This window comes from Bombina bombina, chromosome 3 (genome assembly GCF_027579735.1).
Source record: "Bombina bombina isolate aBomBom1 chromosome 3, aBomBom1.pri, whole genome shotgun sequence".
NCBI lineage: Eukaryota > Metazoa > Chordata > Amphibia > Anura > Bombinatoridae > Bombina > Bombina bombina.
This window is the reverse complement of record NC_069501.1, coordinates 508,109,531-508,127,522: the sequence shown is the minus strand read 5'-3', so window position 1 is coordinate 508,127,522 and position 17,992 is coordinate 508,109,531. Positions and strand designations below refer to the sequence as shown.

The 17,992-nt window shown below is 41.7% G+C and overlaps 1 protein-coding gene across 2 annotated transcripts in view; it reads left to right on the top strand.

Moving 5' to 3' along the window:
- The window catches only part of ADIPOR1 (adiponectin receptor 1), a 454,062-nt gene that overhangs the window by 48,903 nt on the left and 387,167 nt on the right, over positions 1–17,992 (top strand). For both annotated transcript variants that reach the window (XM_053706909.1, XM_053706910.1), the window contains one exon: positions 16,556–16,795. In XM_053706909.1, the coding sequence (XP_053562884.1) occupies positions 16,556–16,795 (240 nt within the window). The remainder of the gene's footprint in view (positions 1–16,555; positions 16,796–17,992) is intronic.

Below are 17,992 nucleotides of genomic sequence, written 5' to 3'. Positions count from 1 at the left end.
TATATTATATAAAAAATTGAAACAATTGGTGTATTTTAAAGCAGTTTTGCAGAACGTATATGCTTTTTTCTCTTAAGGCGCAGTACCGTTTTTTAAGATTGCTATTTTTTCACTAAATAAAGTGTTTTCAAGCTTGTTTGTGGCCATTACTAGCCTGTTCAACATGTCTGACATTGAGGAAAGCCATTGTTCAATGTGTTTGGAAGCCATTGTGGAACCCCCACTTAATATGTGTCCCTCATGCACTGAAAGGGCAATAAATTGCAAAGAACATATTTTAGCTGATAAAAGTATGTCGCAGGAAGATTCTCAGTCAGAAGGGAATCGGGGTATGCATCTAATTCTCCCCAAGTGTCACAACCATTAAACGCCCGCACAAGCGTCCGCCAAGTACTTCTAGTGCGGTCTAATTCTTTCACCGTGCATAGATTATGGCCGCAGTTATGAATACTACCTTCACAGAGGTTTTATCTAGATGCCTGGGTTGCAGGGGGAAGCACAGGTAGGTCTGGTGTGAGAGTAAATGCTGAGCCCTCTGACGCTTTATTAGCTTATGCCGATGTTACCCTCACAATGTTCTGAGTTGGGGGTGAGGGATTTTTGCTGTCTGAGGGAGAGATTTCTGATTCAGGAAAGATGTTCCCTCAGGCAGACTCAGATTATGACGGCTTTTAAATTTAAATTAGAACACCTCCGCTTGTTGATCAGGGAGGTTTAAGCGACTCTGGATGATTGTGACCCTATTGTAGTTCCAGAGAAATTGTGTAAAATGACAGATATCTTGAGGTTCCCTGCCTACACTAATGTTTTTCCGGTCCCTAAGAGAATTTCGGACATTGTTGCTAAGGAGTGGGGATAGACCAGGTATTCCTTTTTCTCCCCCTCCTACTTTTAAGAAAATGTTTCCCATATCAGACACCATGCGGGATTCGTGGCAGACGGTCCCTAAGGTGGAGGGAGCTATTTCTACCGTGGCTAAGCGTACAACTATACCTATTGAGGACAGTTTGTGCTTTCAAAGATCCTATGGATAAAAAATTAGAGGGTCTCCTAAAGAAAATATTTATTCATCAGGGTTTTCTTCTGCAACCTATAGCGTGCATTGTTCCTGTAACTACTGCAGCTGCTTTTTGGTTTGAGGCTCTAAAGGAGGCTCTTCAGGTTGAGACCCCATTAGATGATATTCTGGATAGAATTAGGGCTCTCAAGTCAGCTAATTCTTTCATTACAGATGCCGCTTTTCAACTGGCTAATTTAGCGGCAAAGAATTCAGGTTTTGCCATTTTAGTGCGGTAGAGCGTTATGGCTTAAGTCCTTGGTCTGCTGACGTGTCATCAAAATCTAAGCTTTTTAACCATTCCTTCCAAGGGTAAAGACCCTGTTCGGGCCTGAACTGAAAGAGATCATTTCAAGTCATCACTGGAGGAAAATGCCATGCCCTTCCTCAGGAAAAGACAGAGTAAGATGAGGACCAAACAAAATAATTTTCGTTCCTCCTCCCCTGCTGCAAAGCAAGAGGGGAATTTTGCTCAATCCACGTCAGTCTGGAGACCTAACCAAACTTGGAACAAGGGTAAACAGGCAAAGATGCCCGCTGCTGCCACCAAGACAGCATGAAGGGGCAGCCCTCGATCCGGGGACCAGATTTAGTAGGGGGCAGACTTTCTCTCTTTACTCAGGCTTGGCAAGAGATGTTCAGGGACTCCTGGGCATTAAAAATCGTGACCCAGGGGGTATCTTTCTAGATTTCAAAGATTCTCCTCCAAGGGGGAGATTCCATCTTTCTCGATTGTCTGTAAACCAGACAAAAAGAGAGGCATTCTTACGCTGTGTTAGAAGACCTATATACCAATGGAGAGTAATATGCCCAGTTCCAAATCAGAACAGGGGCAGGGGTTTTACTCCAATCTGTTTGTGGTTCCAAAAAAAGAGGGAACCTTCAGACCAATTTTAGATCTCAAGATCCTAAACAAATTCCTCAGAGTCCCATCCTTCAAGATGGAGACCATTTTGGACTATATTTTACCAATGATCCAGGAGGGTCAATATATGACCACCGTGGACTTAAAGGATGCGTATCTACACATCCCTATCCACAGAAGATCATCACGAGTTCCTCAGGTTCGCCTTTCTGGACAAGCATTACCAGTTTGTGGCTCTTCCCTTCGGGTTGGCCACAGCTCCCAGAATTTTTTACAAAGGTGCTAGGGTCCCTTCTGGCGGTCTTCTAAGGCCGCGTGGCATAGCAGTGGCGCCTTATCTAGACCAGTGTTTTTCAACCAGTGTGCCTTGGGCACACGTGTGCCGTGAGATCCTCAGGTGTGCCACGGGCAGACTGACAACAGTGTGACATATTTCTTCTGTTATGTGCGATCAGTCCACGGGTCATCATTACTTCTGGGATATAACTCCTCCCCAACAGGAAATGCAAGGAGGATTCACCCAGCAGAGCTGATATAGCTCCTCCCCTCTACGTCAGTCCCAGTCATTCTCTTGCACCCAACGACTAGATAGGATGTGTGAGAGGGACTATGGTGATTATACTTAGTTTTTATGACTTCAATCAAAAGTTTGTTATTTTACAATAGCACCGGAGCGTTTTATTACTTCTCTGGCAGAGTTTGATGATGAATCTACCAGAGTTTTCTACTATGATTTTAACCGGAGTAGTTAAGATCATATTGCTGTTCTCGGCCATCTGAGGGAGGTAAAGACTTCAGATCAGGGGACAGCGGGCAGATGAATCATGCATTGAGGTATGTAGCAGTTTTATTTTCTGAATGGAATTGATGAAAAAATCCTGCTATACCATTATAATGACATGTATGTATACACTTCAGTATTCTGGGAATGGTTTTTCACCGGAACTACTCTGTTTAAAGGTTTACTAATCCTTTAATAAATATTGTCATGTTAAACGTTTTTGCTGGAATGTAGAATCGTTTACATTGCTGAGGTACTGAGTAAATAAATGTTTTGGGCATTATTTTCCACTTGGCAATTGTCTGCTTTAAATTGTGACAGTTTCGTTTCTCCTCACTGTTGTGTGTGAGAGGGAGGGGCCGTTTTTGGCGCTCTTTTGCTACGCATCAAAAAAATTCCAGTCAGCTACTATTATATTTCCTGCATGATCCGGTTCACTGACAGATCTCAGGGGGTCTTCAAACTTCTTGAAGGGAGGTACATTCTCTCAGCAGAGCTGTGAGAATTTTTATTGACTGTGAATAAAACGTTACTCTGTAATTTTTTTATGCCAAATTTAGTTATTTACTAATGGGAACAAACCTTTGCTAAAAGTTGTGTTATTTTTAAACTTGATGCATTAACTGTTTTTTTTTTTTTTTTTTTTTTTCAGTTCATTATCTCAACCTGTCATTTAATCGTTTAAGTACCTCTTTGAGGCACAGTACGTTTTTTGCTAAAAAAGATTATAACCAGGTTGCAAGTTATTGCTAGTGTGTTAAACATGTCTGACTCAGAGGAAAATATCTGTGTCATTTGTTCCTATGCCAAGTGGGAGCCCAATAGAAATTTATGTACTAACTGTATTGATGCTACTTTAAATAAAAGTCAATCTGTACAATGTGAACAAATTTCACCCAAACTGCGAGGGGAGAGTTATGCGACTAACTCGCCTCACGCGGCAGTACCTTGCATCTCCCGCCCGGGAGGTGCGTGATATTATGGCGCCTAATACATCTGGGCGGCCCATTACAGATAACATTACATGATATGGCTACTGTTATGACTGAAGTTTTGTCTAAATTACCAGAACTAAGAGGCAAGCGTGATCACTCTGGGGTGAGAACAGAGTGCGCTGACAATACTAGGGCCATGTCTGATACGGCGTCACAGCTTGCAGAGCATGAGGACGGAGAGCTTCATTCTGTGGGTGACGGTTCTGATCCAAACAGATTGGATTCAGATATTTCAAATTTTAAATTTAAATTGGAGAACCTCCGTGCATTACTAGGGGAGGGTCTTAGCAGCTCTCAATGATTGTAACACCATTGCAATACCAGAGAAACTGTGTAGGTTGGATAAATACTTTGCGGTACCCGGCGAGTACTGACGTTTTTCCTATACCTAAGAGATTAACTGAAATTGTTACTAAGGAGTGGGATAGACCCGGTGTGCCGTTCTCACCCCCTCCAATATTTAGAAAGATGTTTCCAATAGACGCCACTACTCGGGACTTATGGCAAACGGTCCCTAAGGTGGAGGGGAGCAGTTTCTACTTTAGCTAAGCGCACCACTATCCCGGTGGTGGAGGATAGCTGTGCTTTTTCAGATCCAATGGATAAAAAATTAGAGGGTTACCTTAAGAAAATGTTTGTTTCAACAAGGTTTTATATTACAACCCCTTGCATGTATCGCGCCGATTACGGCTGCGGCAGCATTTTGGATTGAGTCTCTGGAAGAGAACCTTAGTTCATCTACGCTAGACGATATTATGGACAGGCTTAGAGTCCTTAAACTAGCCAATTCATTCATTTCGGAGGCCGTAGTACATTTAACCAAACTTACGGCTAAGAACTCTGGATTCGCCATACAGGCACGTAGAGGCACTGTGGCTAAAATCCTGGTCAGCTGATGTTACTTCTAAGTCCAAATTACTTAATATACCTTTCAAGGGGCAGTCTTTATTTGGGCCCGGTTGAAAGAAATTATCGCTGACATTTCACAGGAGGTAAGGGCCACGCCCTACCTCAAGACAAAGCCAAGCTAAGGCTAGACAGTCTAATTTTCGTCCCTTTCGGAATTTCAAACTGGAGCAGCCGTCAACCTCCACTGCACCAAAACAGGAAGAGCTGTTGCTCGTTACAGGCAAGGCTGGACAACCTAACCAGTCCTGGAAATAAGGGCAAACAGGCCAGGAAACCTGCTGCTGGCCCCAAAAACAGCATGAACCGAGAGCCCCCGATCCGGGACCGGATCTAGTGGGGGGCAGACCTTCTCTCTTCGCTCAAGCCCTGGGCAAGAAGATGTTCAGGATCCCCTGGGCGCTGGAGATCATATCTCAGGGATACCTTCTAGACTTCAAATTATCTCCCCCAAAAGGGAGATTTCCATCTGTCAAGGTTGTCAACAAACCAGATAAAGAAAGAAGCGTTTCTACGCTGTGTACAAGATCTGTTATTAATGGGAGTGATCCATCCAGTTCCGCGGTCGTCGGAACAAGGACAAGGGTTTCTACTCAACCTGTTTGTGGTTCCCAAAAAAGAGGGAACTTTCAGGCCAATCTTAGATTTAAAGATTCTAAACAAATTCCTAAGAGTTCCATCGTTCAAAATGGAAAACTATTCGGACAATCTTACCTATGATCCAAAAGGGTCAGTACATGACCACAGTGGATTTAAAAGATGCTTACCTTCACATACCGATCTCACAAAGATCATCAACGGTATCTACGGTTTGCCTTCCTAGACAGGCACTACCAGTTTGTAGCTCTTCCATTCGGATTGGCTACGGCCCCAAGAATCTTCACAAAGGTTCTGGGTGCCCTTCTGGCGGTACTAAGACCGCGAGGGATTTCGGTAGCTCCGTACCTAGACGACATTCTAATACAAGCTTCAAGCTTTCAAACTGCCAAGTCTCATACAGAGTTAGTTCTGGCATTTCTAAAGTCGCATGGATGGAAAGTGAACGAAAAGAAAAGTTCTCTTTTTCCTCTCAACAAGAGTTCCATTCTTGGGGACTCTTATAGATTTCTGTAGAAATGATGATTTACCTGACAGAAGACAGGTTAACAAGGCTTCAGGATGCATGCCGTGTCCTTCATTCCATTCAACACCCGTCAGTGGCTCAATGCATGGAGGTGATCGGCTTAATGGTAGCGGCAATGGACATAGTACCTTTTGCACGCCTACACCTCAGACCGCTGCAATTGTGCATGCTAAGTCAGTGGAATGGGGATACTCAGATTTGTCCCCTACCCTGAATCTGAATCAAGAGACCAGAAATTCTCCTTCTATGGTGGCTTTATCGACCACACCTGTCCAGGGGGATGCCATTCAGCAGGCCAGACTGGACAATCGTAACAACAGACGCCAGCCTGCTAGGTTGGGGCGCTGTCTGGAATTCTCTGAAGACTCAGGGATTATGGAATCAGGAGGAGAGTCTCCTTCCAATAAACATTCTGGAATTGAGGGCAGTTCTCATGCCCTTCTAGCTTGGGCCCCAATTAACAACTCAGGGGTTCATCAGGTTTCAGTCGGACAATATCACGACTGTAGCTTACATCAAACCATCAGGGAGGGACAAGAAGCTCCCTAGCAATGATGGAAGTATCAAAGATAATTCGCTGGGCAGAGTCCTCACTCTTGCCATCTGTCAGCAATCCACATCCCGGGAGTGGAGAACTGGGAGGCGGATTTCTTGAGTCGCCAGACTTTTCATCCGGGAGAGTGGGAACTTCATCCGGAAATTTTTGCCCAAATACTTCGACGTTGGGGCAAACAGAGATAGATCTCATGGCGTCTCGCCAGAACGCCAAACTTCCTCACTACGGGTCCAGATCCAGGATTCCGGGAGCGGTTCTGATAGATGCTTTGACAGCACCTTGGAACTTCGGGATGGCTTATGTGTTCCCACCCTTCCCGGGCTGCTTCCTCGATTGATTGCGAGAAATCAAACAAGAGAGAGCATCTGTGATTCTAATAGCGCCTGCATGGCCAACGCAGGACTTGGTATGCAGATCTAGGTGGACATGTCATCCTGTCCACCTTGGTCTCTACCTCTAAGACAGGACCTTCTGATACAGGGTCCATTCAAACATCAAAATCTAACTTCTCTGAAACTGACTGCTTGGAAATTGAACGCTTGATTTTATCAAAGCGTGGTTTTTTCTGAGTCGGTTATTGATACCCTGATTCAGGCTAGGAAGCCTGTTACCAGAAAGATTTACCATAAAATATGGCGCAAATACCTATACTGGTGCGAATCCAAACGTTACTCCTGGAGTAAGGTTAGGATCCCTAGGATATTGTCTTTTCTACAAGAAGGTTTAGAAAAGGGTTTATCGGCTAGTTCATTAAAGGGACAGATTTCAGCTCTGTCCATCTTGTTACACAGGCGTCTGTCAGAAAATCCAGACGTCCAGGCTTTTTGTCAAGCTTTAGCTAGGATCAAGCCTGTGTTTAAAGCCGTTGCTCCGCCATGGAGTTTAAACTTAGTTCTTAACGTTTTACAAGGTGTTCCATTTGAACCCCTTCATTCCATTGATATAAAATTTTTATCTTGGAAAGTTCTGTTTTTAATGGCTATTTCCTCGGCTCGAAGAGTCTCTGAGTTATCAGCATTACATTGTGATTCTCCTTATCTGATTTTTCACACAGATAAGGTAGTTCTGCGTACTAAACCTGGGTTCTTACCTAAGGTAGTTACTAACAGGAATATCAATCAAGAGATTGTTGTTCCATCCTTGTGTCCAAATCCTTCTTCAAAGAAGGAACGTCTTCTACACAATCTGGATGTAGTTCGTGCCCTCAAGTTCTACTTGCAGGCAACTAAAAATTTTCGCCAAACTTCTTCCCTGTTTGTCGTTTATTCTGGACAGAGGAGAGGTCAAAAAGCTTCTGCTACCTCTCTCTCTTTTTGGCTTCGTAGCATAATACGTTTAGCCTATGAGACTGCTGGACAGCAGCCTCCTGAAAGAATTACAGCTCATTCCACTAGAGCTGTGGCTTCCACTTGGGCCTTTAAGAATGAGGCCTCTGTTGAACAGATTTGCAAGGCTGCAACTTGGTCTTCGCTTCATACTTTTTCCAAATTTTACAAATTTGACACTTTTGCTTCTTCGGAGGCTATTTTTGGGAGAAAGGTTCTTCAGGCAGTGGTTCCTTCTGTATAATGAGCCTGCCTATCCCTCCCGTCATCCGTGTACTTTTGCTTTGGTATTGGTATCCCAGAAGTAATGATGACCCGTGGACTGATCGCACATAACAGAAGAAAACATAATTTATGCTTACCTGATAAATTCCTTTCTTCTGTTGTGCGATCAGTCCACGGCCCGCCCTGTTTTTTAAGGCAGGTAAATATCTTTTAAATTATACTCCAGTCACCACTTCACCCTTGGTTACTCCTTTCTCGTTGATTCTTGGTCGAATGACTGGGACTGACGTAGAGGGGAGGAGCTATATCAGCTCTGCTGGGTGAATCCTCTTGCATTTCCTGTTGGGGAGGAGTTATATCCCAGAAGTAATGATGACCCGTGGACTGATCGCACAACAGAAGAAAGGAATTTATCAGGTAAGCATAAATTATGTTTTTTTAAACTTTGCTTGTTTTTACTCCCAGTGCAGGGGTAGTTTGTAGGAGGCATGGCATAACAGCACAATACATACAGTATGTGTGTGTTTGTGTGTATGTGTATATATATATATATATATATATATATATATATATATATATATATATATATATATATATATATATATATATATATATGCTGTATTAGGCTACAATGTGTGATTTTTTTTTTTTTAATTTTGGGATGGTGGTTGTGCCACAGGATTTTTTTAATGTAAAAAAGTGTGCCACGGCAAAAAAAAAAGGTTAAAAATCACTGATCTAGACGATATCTTAATTCAGGCGTCAAGATCTCACGGGTGGAAGGTGAACGTAAAAAAGAGTTCACTTATCCCCCTCACAAGAGTTCCATTCCTGGGAACTCTGATAGATTCGGTAGACATGAACATTTTTCTGACGGAGGTCAGGAAATGAAAGATTTTAACCACCTGCCAAGCTCTTCATTTCGTTCCTCGGCCGTCCGTGGCTCAGTGTATGGAGGTAATAGGACTAATGGTAGCGGCAATGGACATAGTTCCGTTTGCTCGCTTGCATCTCAGACCACTGCAACTGTGCATGCTCAGACAGTGGAATGGGGATTATTCTCTTCTTTGGTGGTTGTCACAGGATCATCTGTCCCAGGGAATGTGTTTCCGCAGGCCAGCATGGGTCATAGTGACGACGGACGCCAGCCTATTGGGCTGGGGTGCAGTCTGGAATTCCCTGAAAGCACAGGGAGTGTGGACTCAGGAGGAGGCCCTCCTCCCGATTAAATATTCTAGAACTGAGAGCGATATTCAACGCGCTTCAGACGTGGCCTCAGCTGGCTTCGGCCAGATTCCTAAGATTCCAGTCGGACAATATCACGACTGTAGCATATATCAATCATCAGGGGGGAACAAAGACTCACTCTTGCCATCTATCAGCAATCTATATCCCAGGAGTGGAGAACTGGGAAGCGGATTTTCTAAGTCGTCAGACTTTTCATCTTGGGGAGTGGGAACTTCATCCGGAGTTGTTTGCACAATTGATTCATCAATGGGGCACACCAGAATTGGATCTGATGGCATCTCGTCAGAATGCCAAACTTCCTTATTACGGGTCCAGATGAAGGGATCATCAAGCGGTACTGATAGATGCTCTAGCAGTACCTTGGTCGTTCAACCTGGCTTATGTGTTTCCACCATTTCCTCTCCTTCCTCATCTGATCGCCAGAATCAAACAGGAGAGAGCTTCAGTGATTTTGATAGCACCTGCAGGGCCACGCAGGACTTGGTATGCAGATCTGGTGGACATGTCATCTCTACCACCGTGGACTCTGCCACTGAGACAGTCTCATTCAAGGTCCTTTCCAGCATCCAAATCTAGTTTCTCTGCGGCTGACTGCCTGGAGATTGAACACTTGATTTTATCCAAGCGCGGTTTCTCTGAGTCGGTCATAGATACCTTGATTCAGGCTCGAAAGCTTGTCACTAGGAAAATTTATTATAAGATATGGCGTAAATATCTTTATTGGTGCGAATCCAAAGGCTACTCATGGAGTAAGATCAGGATTCCTAGGATTTTGTCCTTTCTCCAAGAAGGATTGGAGAAGGGATTATCAGCTAGTTCCTTAAAGGGACAGATATCTGCTTTGTCAATTTTACTGCACAAGCGTCTGGCAGATGTTCCAGACGTTCAGTCGTTTTGTCAGGCTTTAGTTAGAATCAAGCCTGTGTTTAAACCTGTTGCTCTGCCATGGAGTTTGAATTTAGTTCTTAAAGTTCTTCAAGGGGTTCCGTTTGAACCTATGCATTCCATAGATATTAAGCTTCTATCTTGGACAGTTCTGTTTTTAGTTGCTATCTCTTCGGTTCGAAGAGTTTCTGAACTATATCTGCATTGCAATGCGACTCGCCTTATCTTGTTTTCCATGCTGATAAGGTGTTTTTGCATACCAAACCTGGATTCCTTCCTAAGGTTGTTACTAATAATAATATTAATCAGGAAATTGTTGTTCCTTCTCTGTGTCCTAATCCTTCCTCTAAGAAGGAGCGTCTGTTGCTCAACTTGGACGTGGTTCGTGCTTTGAAGTTTTACTTGCAAGCGACCAAAGATTTCCGTCAAACATCTTCTTTGTTTGTTGTCTATTCTGGAAAGCGTAGAGGTCAAAAAGCTACAGCTACCTCTCTTTCTGTTTGGCTGAAAAGCATCATCCGTTTGGCATACGAGACTGCTGGACAGCAGCCTCCTGAAAGAATTACAGCTCACTCTACTAGAGCGGTGGCTTCCACATGGGCTTTTAAAAATGATGCTTCTGTTGAACAGATTTGTAAGGCCGCGACTTGGTCTTCCCTTCATACCTTTTCCAAATTTTACAAATTTGATACTTTTGCTTCTTCGGAGGCTATTTTTGGGGGAAAAGTTCTTCAAGCAGTGGTGCCTTCTGTTTCTGCATCTGTCTTGTTTCTCCCGTTCATCCGTGTCCTATAGCTTTGGTATTGTGTCCCACAAGTAAAGGATGAATCCGTGGACTCTTCGTACCTTATAGAAGAAAAGTAAATTTATGCTTACCTGATAAATTAAAGGATTACTTTCTGTTATAATGTTTAAGCTAAACAACTAACATATTAAAGTTAATAAACATTAATTAAAACCTACTGACCTATATTTTCTCCAAAACGAAGTTTCATAATTTTCTAAAAGTTATATCTTTTATTCGCCGATGATGTCACGTTATCCTGCCCACTATTTTCAGCACTGCGTGCTCAAAATACTTAAACCATTAACTTTGTGTTTAAAGCGCCATTTTGGAACCTAGGTATTGTAAATGGATTGGTACAGAGCAAAGGATACCCACGGAGTGGGTTTGGAAAACAATTAAATTTGCAGACAAGATTTCTGATATATGGTAGAGATATGTTAATGAAATGCTATTGATAAAAATCGTATTTGGGGTAGTTAGTTAGTAACAGGCATAGAAAATATTTACTTACAGTGGCCCTTTAAGTTCTTCTATGGTACGACGATTCCACGGCCCGCCCTGTCATTTTAAGACAGATTATATTTTTTTTGATTTAAACTTCAGTCACCTCTGCACCTTTTAGTTTCTCCTTTTTTTCCTGTACCTTCGGTCGAATGACTGGGGAGTGGAGCTAAGGGAGAAGCTATATAGACAGCTCTGCTGTGGTGCTCTTTGCCACTTCCTGTTAGCAGGAGGATAATTTTCCACAAGTAAAGGATGAATCCGTGGACTTGTCGTACCATAGAAGAAATTAATTTATCAGGTAAGCATAAATTTACTTTTTGTTGGAACCTGGGCAGTACTAGATTTTTGTATTGTCTCTGTACGTTACAGCAACTATTTGTTACCTGACCTGTAGCATCACAAAATCAATGACATATAACCTTGTGAACATTACAACATAAAACTGCATGCACTATGAACATAGTAAACAATTCAAAACATTACAATTTGGCACAATCCATCTTGTGCTGTAAATCGATTGCAGGGGGAATTGCTGGTGGACTCCTCTCACCAATATAAACTTAACTTAGCTGGGAAGGGGAGGGGGTACATTTCCAATTGGGGAGGAACTGGAAATACATTTAGTACAGTATCATTGCAAAGTGTACTATAACTTAGCTGACTTTAATTTTTAACTGTAATCGTACTAAGATTATAAACGACCTGGCCTCTTGGTAACACAACCCAGATTTTAACTGTCTCTACCTTGGTTAAAGTCATTACAACATGTAACATTATAGGCCCTGGAGTGTCAGCACCCCCTTTGGGCTTAGCGCCATTTTTGTGTCAGAGTCTCGAAAAATACAAAAAGAACCATCTCACCCTCTGTTGCACTGTCCTGGAATTCATCCTGGTTCACTGTTGGTTGTTGGTGCAGGTTTGGGTTGTTTGTCCTTCCTCTTTTTAGCGATAACAGTCGACCAGTACGGTTTTTGACTTGCTGGCTTGAAGACGGATGTGGCATTTGTGGGTAGACTTGTGCTGTCCTCAGGTGTAAGTGGTATATTGAAGGAAATGTTCAATAATTGGGATAAGGCTTTCAGATCTTTTGGAGATCTATACGACACTGATCTCCCTTCATGTTGAACATGTAGGCAGAATGGGAAGCCCCATTTGTATCGCACATTCTTCTCCTGTAGAACTTTGGTTATGAAACGGACCTCTTTTCTTTTCTGCACTGTTATTGGGCTGAGGTCTAAGAATATTTGTAGATGATGATCCAGATAAGATATCTGTCTCAACTGTCTCGCCTGTAGCCAAATCTTCTCTTATCTGTAAACCATAAGAATCGTAGTATAATATCTCTGGGGGGAGCATTCGGTGGTGGAGGGGGCCGCAGGGCTCTGTGTGCTCTATCCAGTTCTATATCAGTTGCTTGCGGAATGTTCTGCAGATGTTTGAACAACCCTTGTAAATTTTCAGGTATTTCGGATGGTGATATGGTTTCGGGAACTCCTCTTATCCTCAGATTATTTCTGCGCCCCCTGTTATCTAGGTCTTCTAGCTTGTCATCCATAGCTTCCATGTATGCATCTTGCTATTTTTTCTGTGTTGTCTTGGGATTCCTCTATGGTCTCTATCCTGTTGCCGATTTCCTTTATGTCTTGCTTCATAGTAGATAATTCTCTTTGTATAAGTGATTTCAGACCATCAAAGTCTGCCTTGGTGGGTAAGTTAGAGATATCCATCTTTAGCTGGTCTGCATATTCCTTAGAGATTGCCACCGTTGAAGGGTTTGTCTGTGTCTCCATTGCAGTAGCTTCCGTCTCTGTATGTGTATTTTCTTGTGGTTGAAAGAAATTGCTTACTGAGACTGGAGATTTTGCTTGGCTTTTTAATAATTTGCTCTGCTTGTTAAGTCTCTTAGAGGTCATCCCTAATAGGAGGATTTTTATATAAATAGCAGTTGTTTATTAACTAGAAGTGTCTCCCAGTCTCTTTTCCACTAAGGATTAGCAGAAGTTTGCACAAGGAACGTTATAGATATTAGGACTGGGGGAAGCCATGTGTAGCGTATTAATAGCTGCAGCGCTTTATTTCAGCAATAGATTTTCATTTTGTAGCAGTTACTCATATTGCACACTGGTTACTTGCAGATGATCCTATTTAAAAAAGATCCAGATTTACTCTCTCCATTTCCCATCCCCTGGGCAGAGATCTCCTATACATGAGCGCTATTTTATGGGCTTAGTTACTGCTCAGATTGGCTTCATTTGTGCACTTTTTACCCTCTTCTCATCCCTAGACACTGTAAGGTTAGGTAATTACCTCTGTATTCCTCTTTAGGCAATCCGGTCAGCATGCCTGGCCTCCGTTATGCTTGCGGTTTTACTCCCATCCGCTTTACAGGCTGCCAGGGCTTGGGCCTTCACTGCAGTGCCGATCAGGCCGCTTTATAACTTTGCGCTCCATTCCCTTCCCATTTTTATGTCGGGTTTTCCGGGTCCCCGCTGTTCCTGCAGGTATGTGCTGTTGAAGGGACAGCTAATGGCCCCTTATTTCTGCATCCGACTTCTGTTTTTGGCTGAGATTCGTCGGACCTGCTCAGAGCCTCAGACTCTTGCAGCCATTTCCAGCTTGGCCTCGCTCCGCCCCCTGTAATATTTTTATTTTATACCATAACAAATTAAATAATTCTACATACCGTGATAAATTAACAAAAATAAGTTAATAGCAGTTAGCAACATCAACTAGAGGTTCTGGGTAAGACAACAGCTGGATAGAAAAAGGAAATTGTTGAACATAGTGTGCTGACAGTCATGGAAGGTCATAATAATTATCATCTCTCCCTTCTCGCTCTTAACTATTTTTCTTGACTCTCTTCAATCTCTTGACTCTCTTCAATCTCTTATTTTACCATCTTCCTTCTCTCCCAGGCCATATCTTCTCTTTACACTCTTTCCCTTTCTCATATCATTTCACTCTTTTTTTCTCCATTCTCTCTTAAAGGGTTTTTTATTTAATGATTTAGATAGAACATGCAATTTTAAACAACTTTCTAGATTACTCGCTATCCAGGGTGCTGAACCAACAATTCGGCCGACTCCTATGCTTTCCATTCCTGCTTTTCAAATAAAGATAGTAAGAGAATGAAGACAAATTGATAATAGGAGTAAAATAGAACGTTGCTTAAAATTGCATGCTCTATCTGAATCATGAAAGAAAATAAAAAAACTAAAATTGGGTTTAGTATCGCTTTAACTCTACCTTCTTCTCCACTTTCTCTTTTCCTCTGCAATCTCTCTCTCTCTCTCTCTCTCTCTCTCTCTCTTTCTCTTTCTCTCTCTCTCTCTCTCTCTCTCTCTCTCTCTCTCTCTCTCTCTCCTCTCTCTCTCTCTCTCTCTCTCTCTCTCTCTCTCTCTCTCTCTCTCTCTCTCTCTCTCTCTCTCTCTCTCTCTCTCTCTCTCTCTCTTTCTTTCTGTCTTTCTCTTTCTTTCTGTCTTTCTTTCGGTCTTTCTTTCGGTCTTTCTTTCGGTCTTTCTTTCTTTCTATTTGTAATGCACATCCGCAATAAAAAAGCTCAATAGGATAGAGCGTTACCACTACACCCCAGCTGCACACAGAACCCTCTTAGTAAAATACCAAGGAGGAAAAACCTGGGCAGGTTCACAAATAGGGATCTAATTGGGTCGCCGGATCCTAGAGATATAGACAAGTATGAGGCAGGATTAGCGTACAGTCATAAGTAATGCAACATGCAAGCATATAAATGTGCTGCAGATTCAAGTTCAAATCAAGTATCCATAAAGTCCCCTCTTAATCGGGAGCTCCAAACTTATCCGCTCATTATCCAATTCCTGGTGGACTGTACTGTGTGACAGGCAAAGCGTTTTGCTATCCTATTTAGCTTTTTTATTGCTGATGCGCATTACAAATATGGGCCCTTGCTAGTTACGTGACTTAGCCTATGTATGCTCTTTCATTTTTGTGTGTTTATTCTGTATTTTTATTTTTATATTTTCATTGTATTATTTGTGGATCACTAGTTTGGCAATAACAGTCGATTCTCTGTCTGTAGAGTGCCTGTCTTGTTGGGCACCTATTAAATATATGGCTTATCCACTTATTTGAAAAGAGTGCTGTATTTCCTATCTTTATTTAGGAGCATTTATTATGATGTGTCCTTTTTCTTTCTAATAGTCATTGGTTATAATATATATTTGTTAACGTGTATATATAATATCATATACATATATATTTAAAAATGCCGCCCATTGCTGCGCTACTTACCCCTCATCGATGTGCGAGGTTCTGATGCCGTCTGTTATAGAATTAGAACAAGGCTCTGATATATTTACAAAATGAGCACCATAGCAACAGGAGCTATATCACTATGGCTACCACTTTTTGGCGCAATTTTGTTTGAATGTTTGGGGGTGGGGCTTATGATATTTAAGATGTACTGTTTATTTACATACTGTTTGGTCTGAGGAAGGGGTCTACGGTCCTTGAAACGTCACCATGTTTTATAAAACCACAAGGATTATTTTAATTTAAACCCAGTGAGTGCAGTCCTTATTGAATTTATACAGATTACTTCGACCTAGCAACCTGATTGTTGCCCTTAGGGAAGTGGGAGTGCAGATTCAGGATATGTGTGTGTATTTTGTGAAATTTGCGAGTTTTGCATTACTGAATGTGAATTATCCCATTTTAATACATGATATATACATAGCTGCTGATACAAAGTATCAAAACTAATAACAGTTCTATACATGTTTGGTCTTAGCTGACTGAGAGGATGCCAATGAACAAATTTAGAGATTTTTTTTGCTATAGTTGTTTAGCTACAGGTGTTTGTCGAATGTGATAATAAATATTTTCACGCTCTATTTTTGTTGTAATTTTACATTGATTTATTAATTCTGTAACTAAATAGTTAATTAAAACGGTCATCCCCTGAAAGCTCTTTTTATGCCAAAACAAATCTATATTGTTCAGTGTTCTCCACAGAACTTTGCCTGTTTACTTTACAATATAACATTTTCTGTTATTAATAAATGTTAATGAAGCTATCAAAAATCATAAATTAATTGCATAATTTAACATAACTTGATAAAATGAGCAACATATATTAAAAAGTTTAATATTAGCTAATTTTATCTTAATATTGGCTTACATTTTAGCAGGGTGGTCAGTAAAATCAGTGGGGTGGTGCAACCACTAAATAGAGCCTGGGGAGAACACTATAGTTATCATAGTTTTGCTCTGAGTTCTTTGGTACTAAAGGGGTTAAGATAAAAACAATTTTTCTTCCAGGTTAAAGATCGTAAACCCTTCAGAGAGTGCAAAGAAGGTCTATATAATCAAACCACCTCCCCTTCCCCCTTCCCTAGCTTGGATCACAGCTCCATGACCACCTGTAAAGTGTCTTCCACTGGACAGGAAAGTGGCCTGTCCAGCAGCAGTAGCAGAGGGGAGGCTGAAGATTTAGAGCTTACAGAGCTTGGGCCACTTCTGGAATCAGAAAAGGAAAGAACTGGGCAAACATCAGCCTGTGTGAGTATATGAAAAGTAATTCTCAAACTAGCTTTAAGAGTTTAAAGGGCACTGTAGTCAGCAAATTGAGATTTGAAAAAGAATGTCTTAAATAGTATTAAAGGTTAAGCATGAGACAGCAGTTCTTGCATAAAAAGGAAGCTTGTGAAAATCACTGTGATAATGGGCAGTCTGCAGAGGCTTAGATAATGACAAGGTAATTACAGAGGTAAAAAGTATATTAAGTGTTGATTAGGGAAGTACCCACCCCTCTCTTTCTTTCATATAGGTGCCAAGAGTTATTGATCTTGTTACTGATGGGATATGCATTCCTACAAGGAGGGGGAAAGTTTCCCAAACCTTAAATGCCTATAAATACACCTCCTACCTCACTCATACCTCAGTTTTATAAACTTTACCTCCTTTGGAGGTGAAGCATGATGTGCTTGATTCTTCAGTGAAAGGCGCTTCTAAGGATATTGAAGCCCAGTTCCTCTCTAAGTACAGTGTTTGTCTGAGGGATGGAAAGGGTGCCTGATAATACCATGTTTTTTCCTATGGGAAATCTATTCTAAGGCTCTCTATAAATTCGGTTGCAGGGATTCATCTGCTGCCTCCCTTTACAAATCGACATTATACTCCTCTACCATAACCTTTGCTGATATGTTTCAGTACTGGTTTGACTGTCTGCTATATGTGGGAATTTTATGGTAAGTATATATCATTTTTAGAAACTCTGAGCTATGGAAGGCACTTTTTCTCTTGTAAGGTGTATCCAGTCCACGGGTTCATCCATTACTTGTGGGATATTCTCCTTCCTAACAGGAAGTTGCAAGAGGACACCCACAGCAGAGCTGTCTATATAGCTCCTCCCCTAACTTCCACCCCCAGTCATTCTCTTGCAACTCTCGACAAGGAAAGTATCAAGAGATAAGTGGTGACTTAGTGTAGTGTTCAATCAAAAGTTTGTTATTTTTAAACGGTACCGGCGTTGTACTGTTTTTACTCTCAGGCAGAAATTAGATGAAGAATTCTGCATGGAGGTTGATGATCTTAGCGGTTTGTAACTAAGGTCCATTGCTGTTCTCACACATAACTGAAGAGTATGGAAGAAAGCTTCAGTTGGGGGAACGGTCTGCAGATTACCTGCTTTGAGGTATGTTCAGTATTTTTATTTCTAGAGAGATGAAATAAGTTCTAGAAAATGCTGACAGAGCC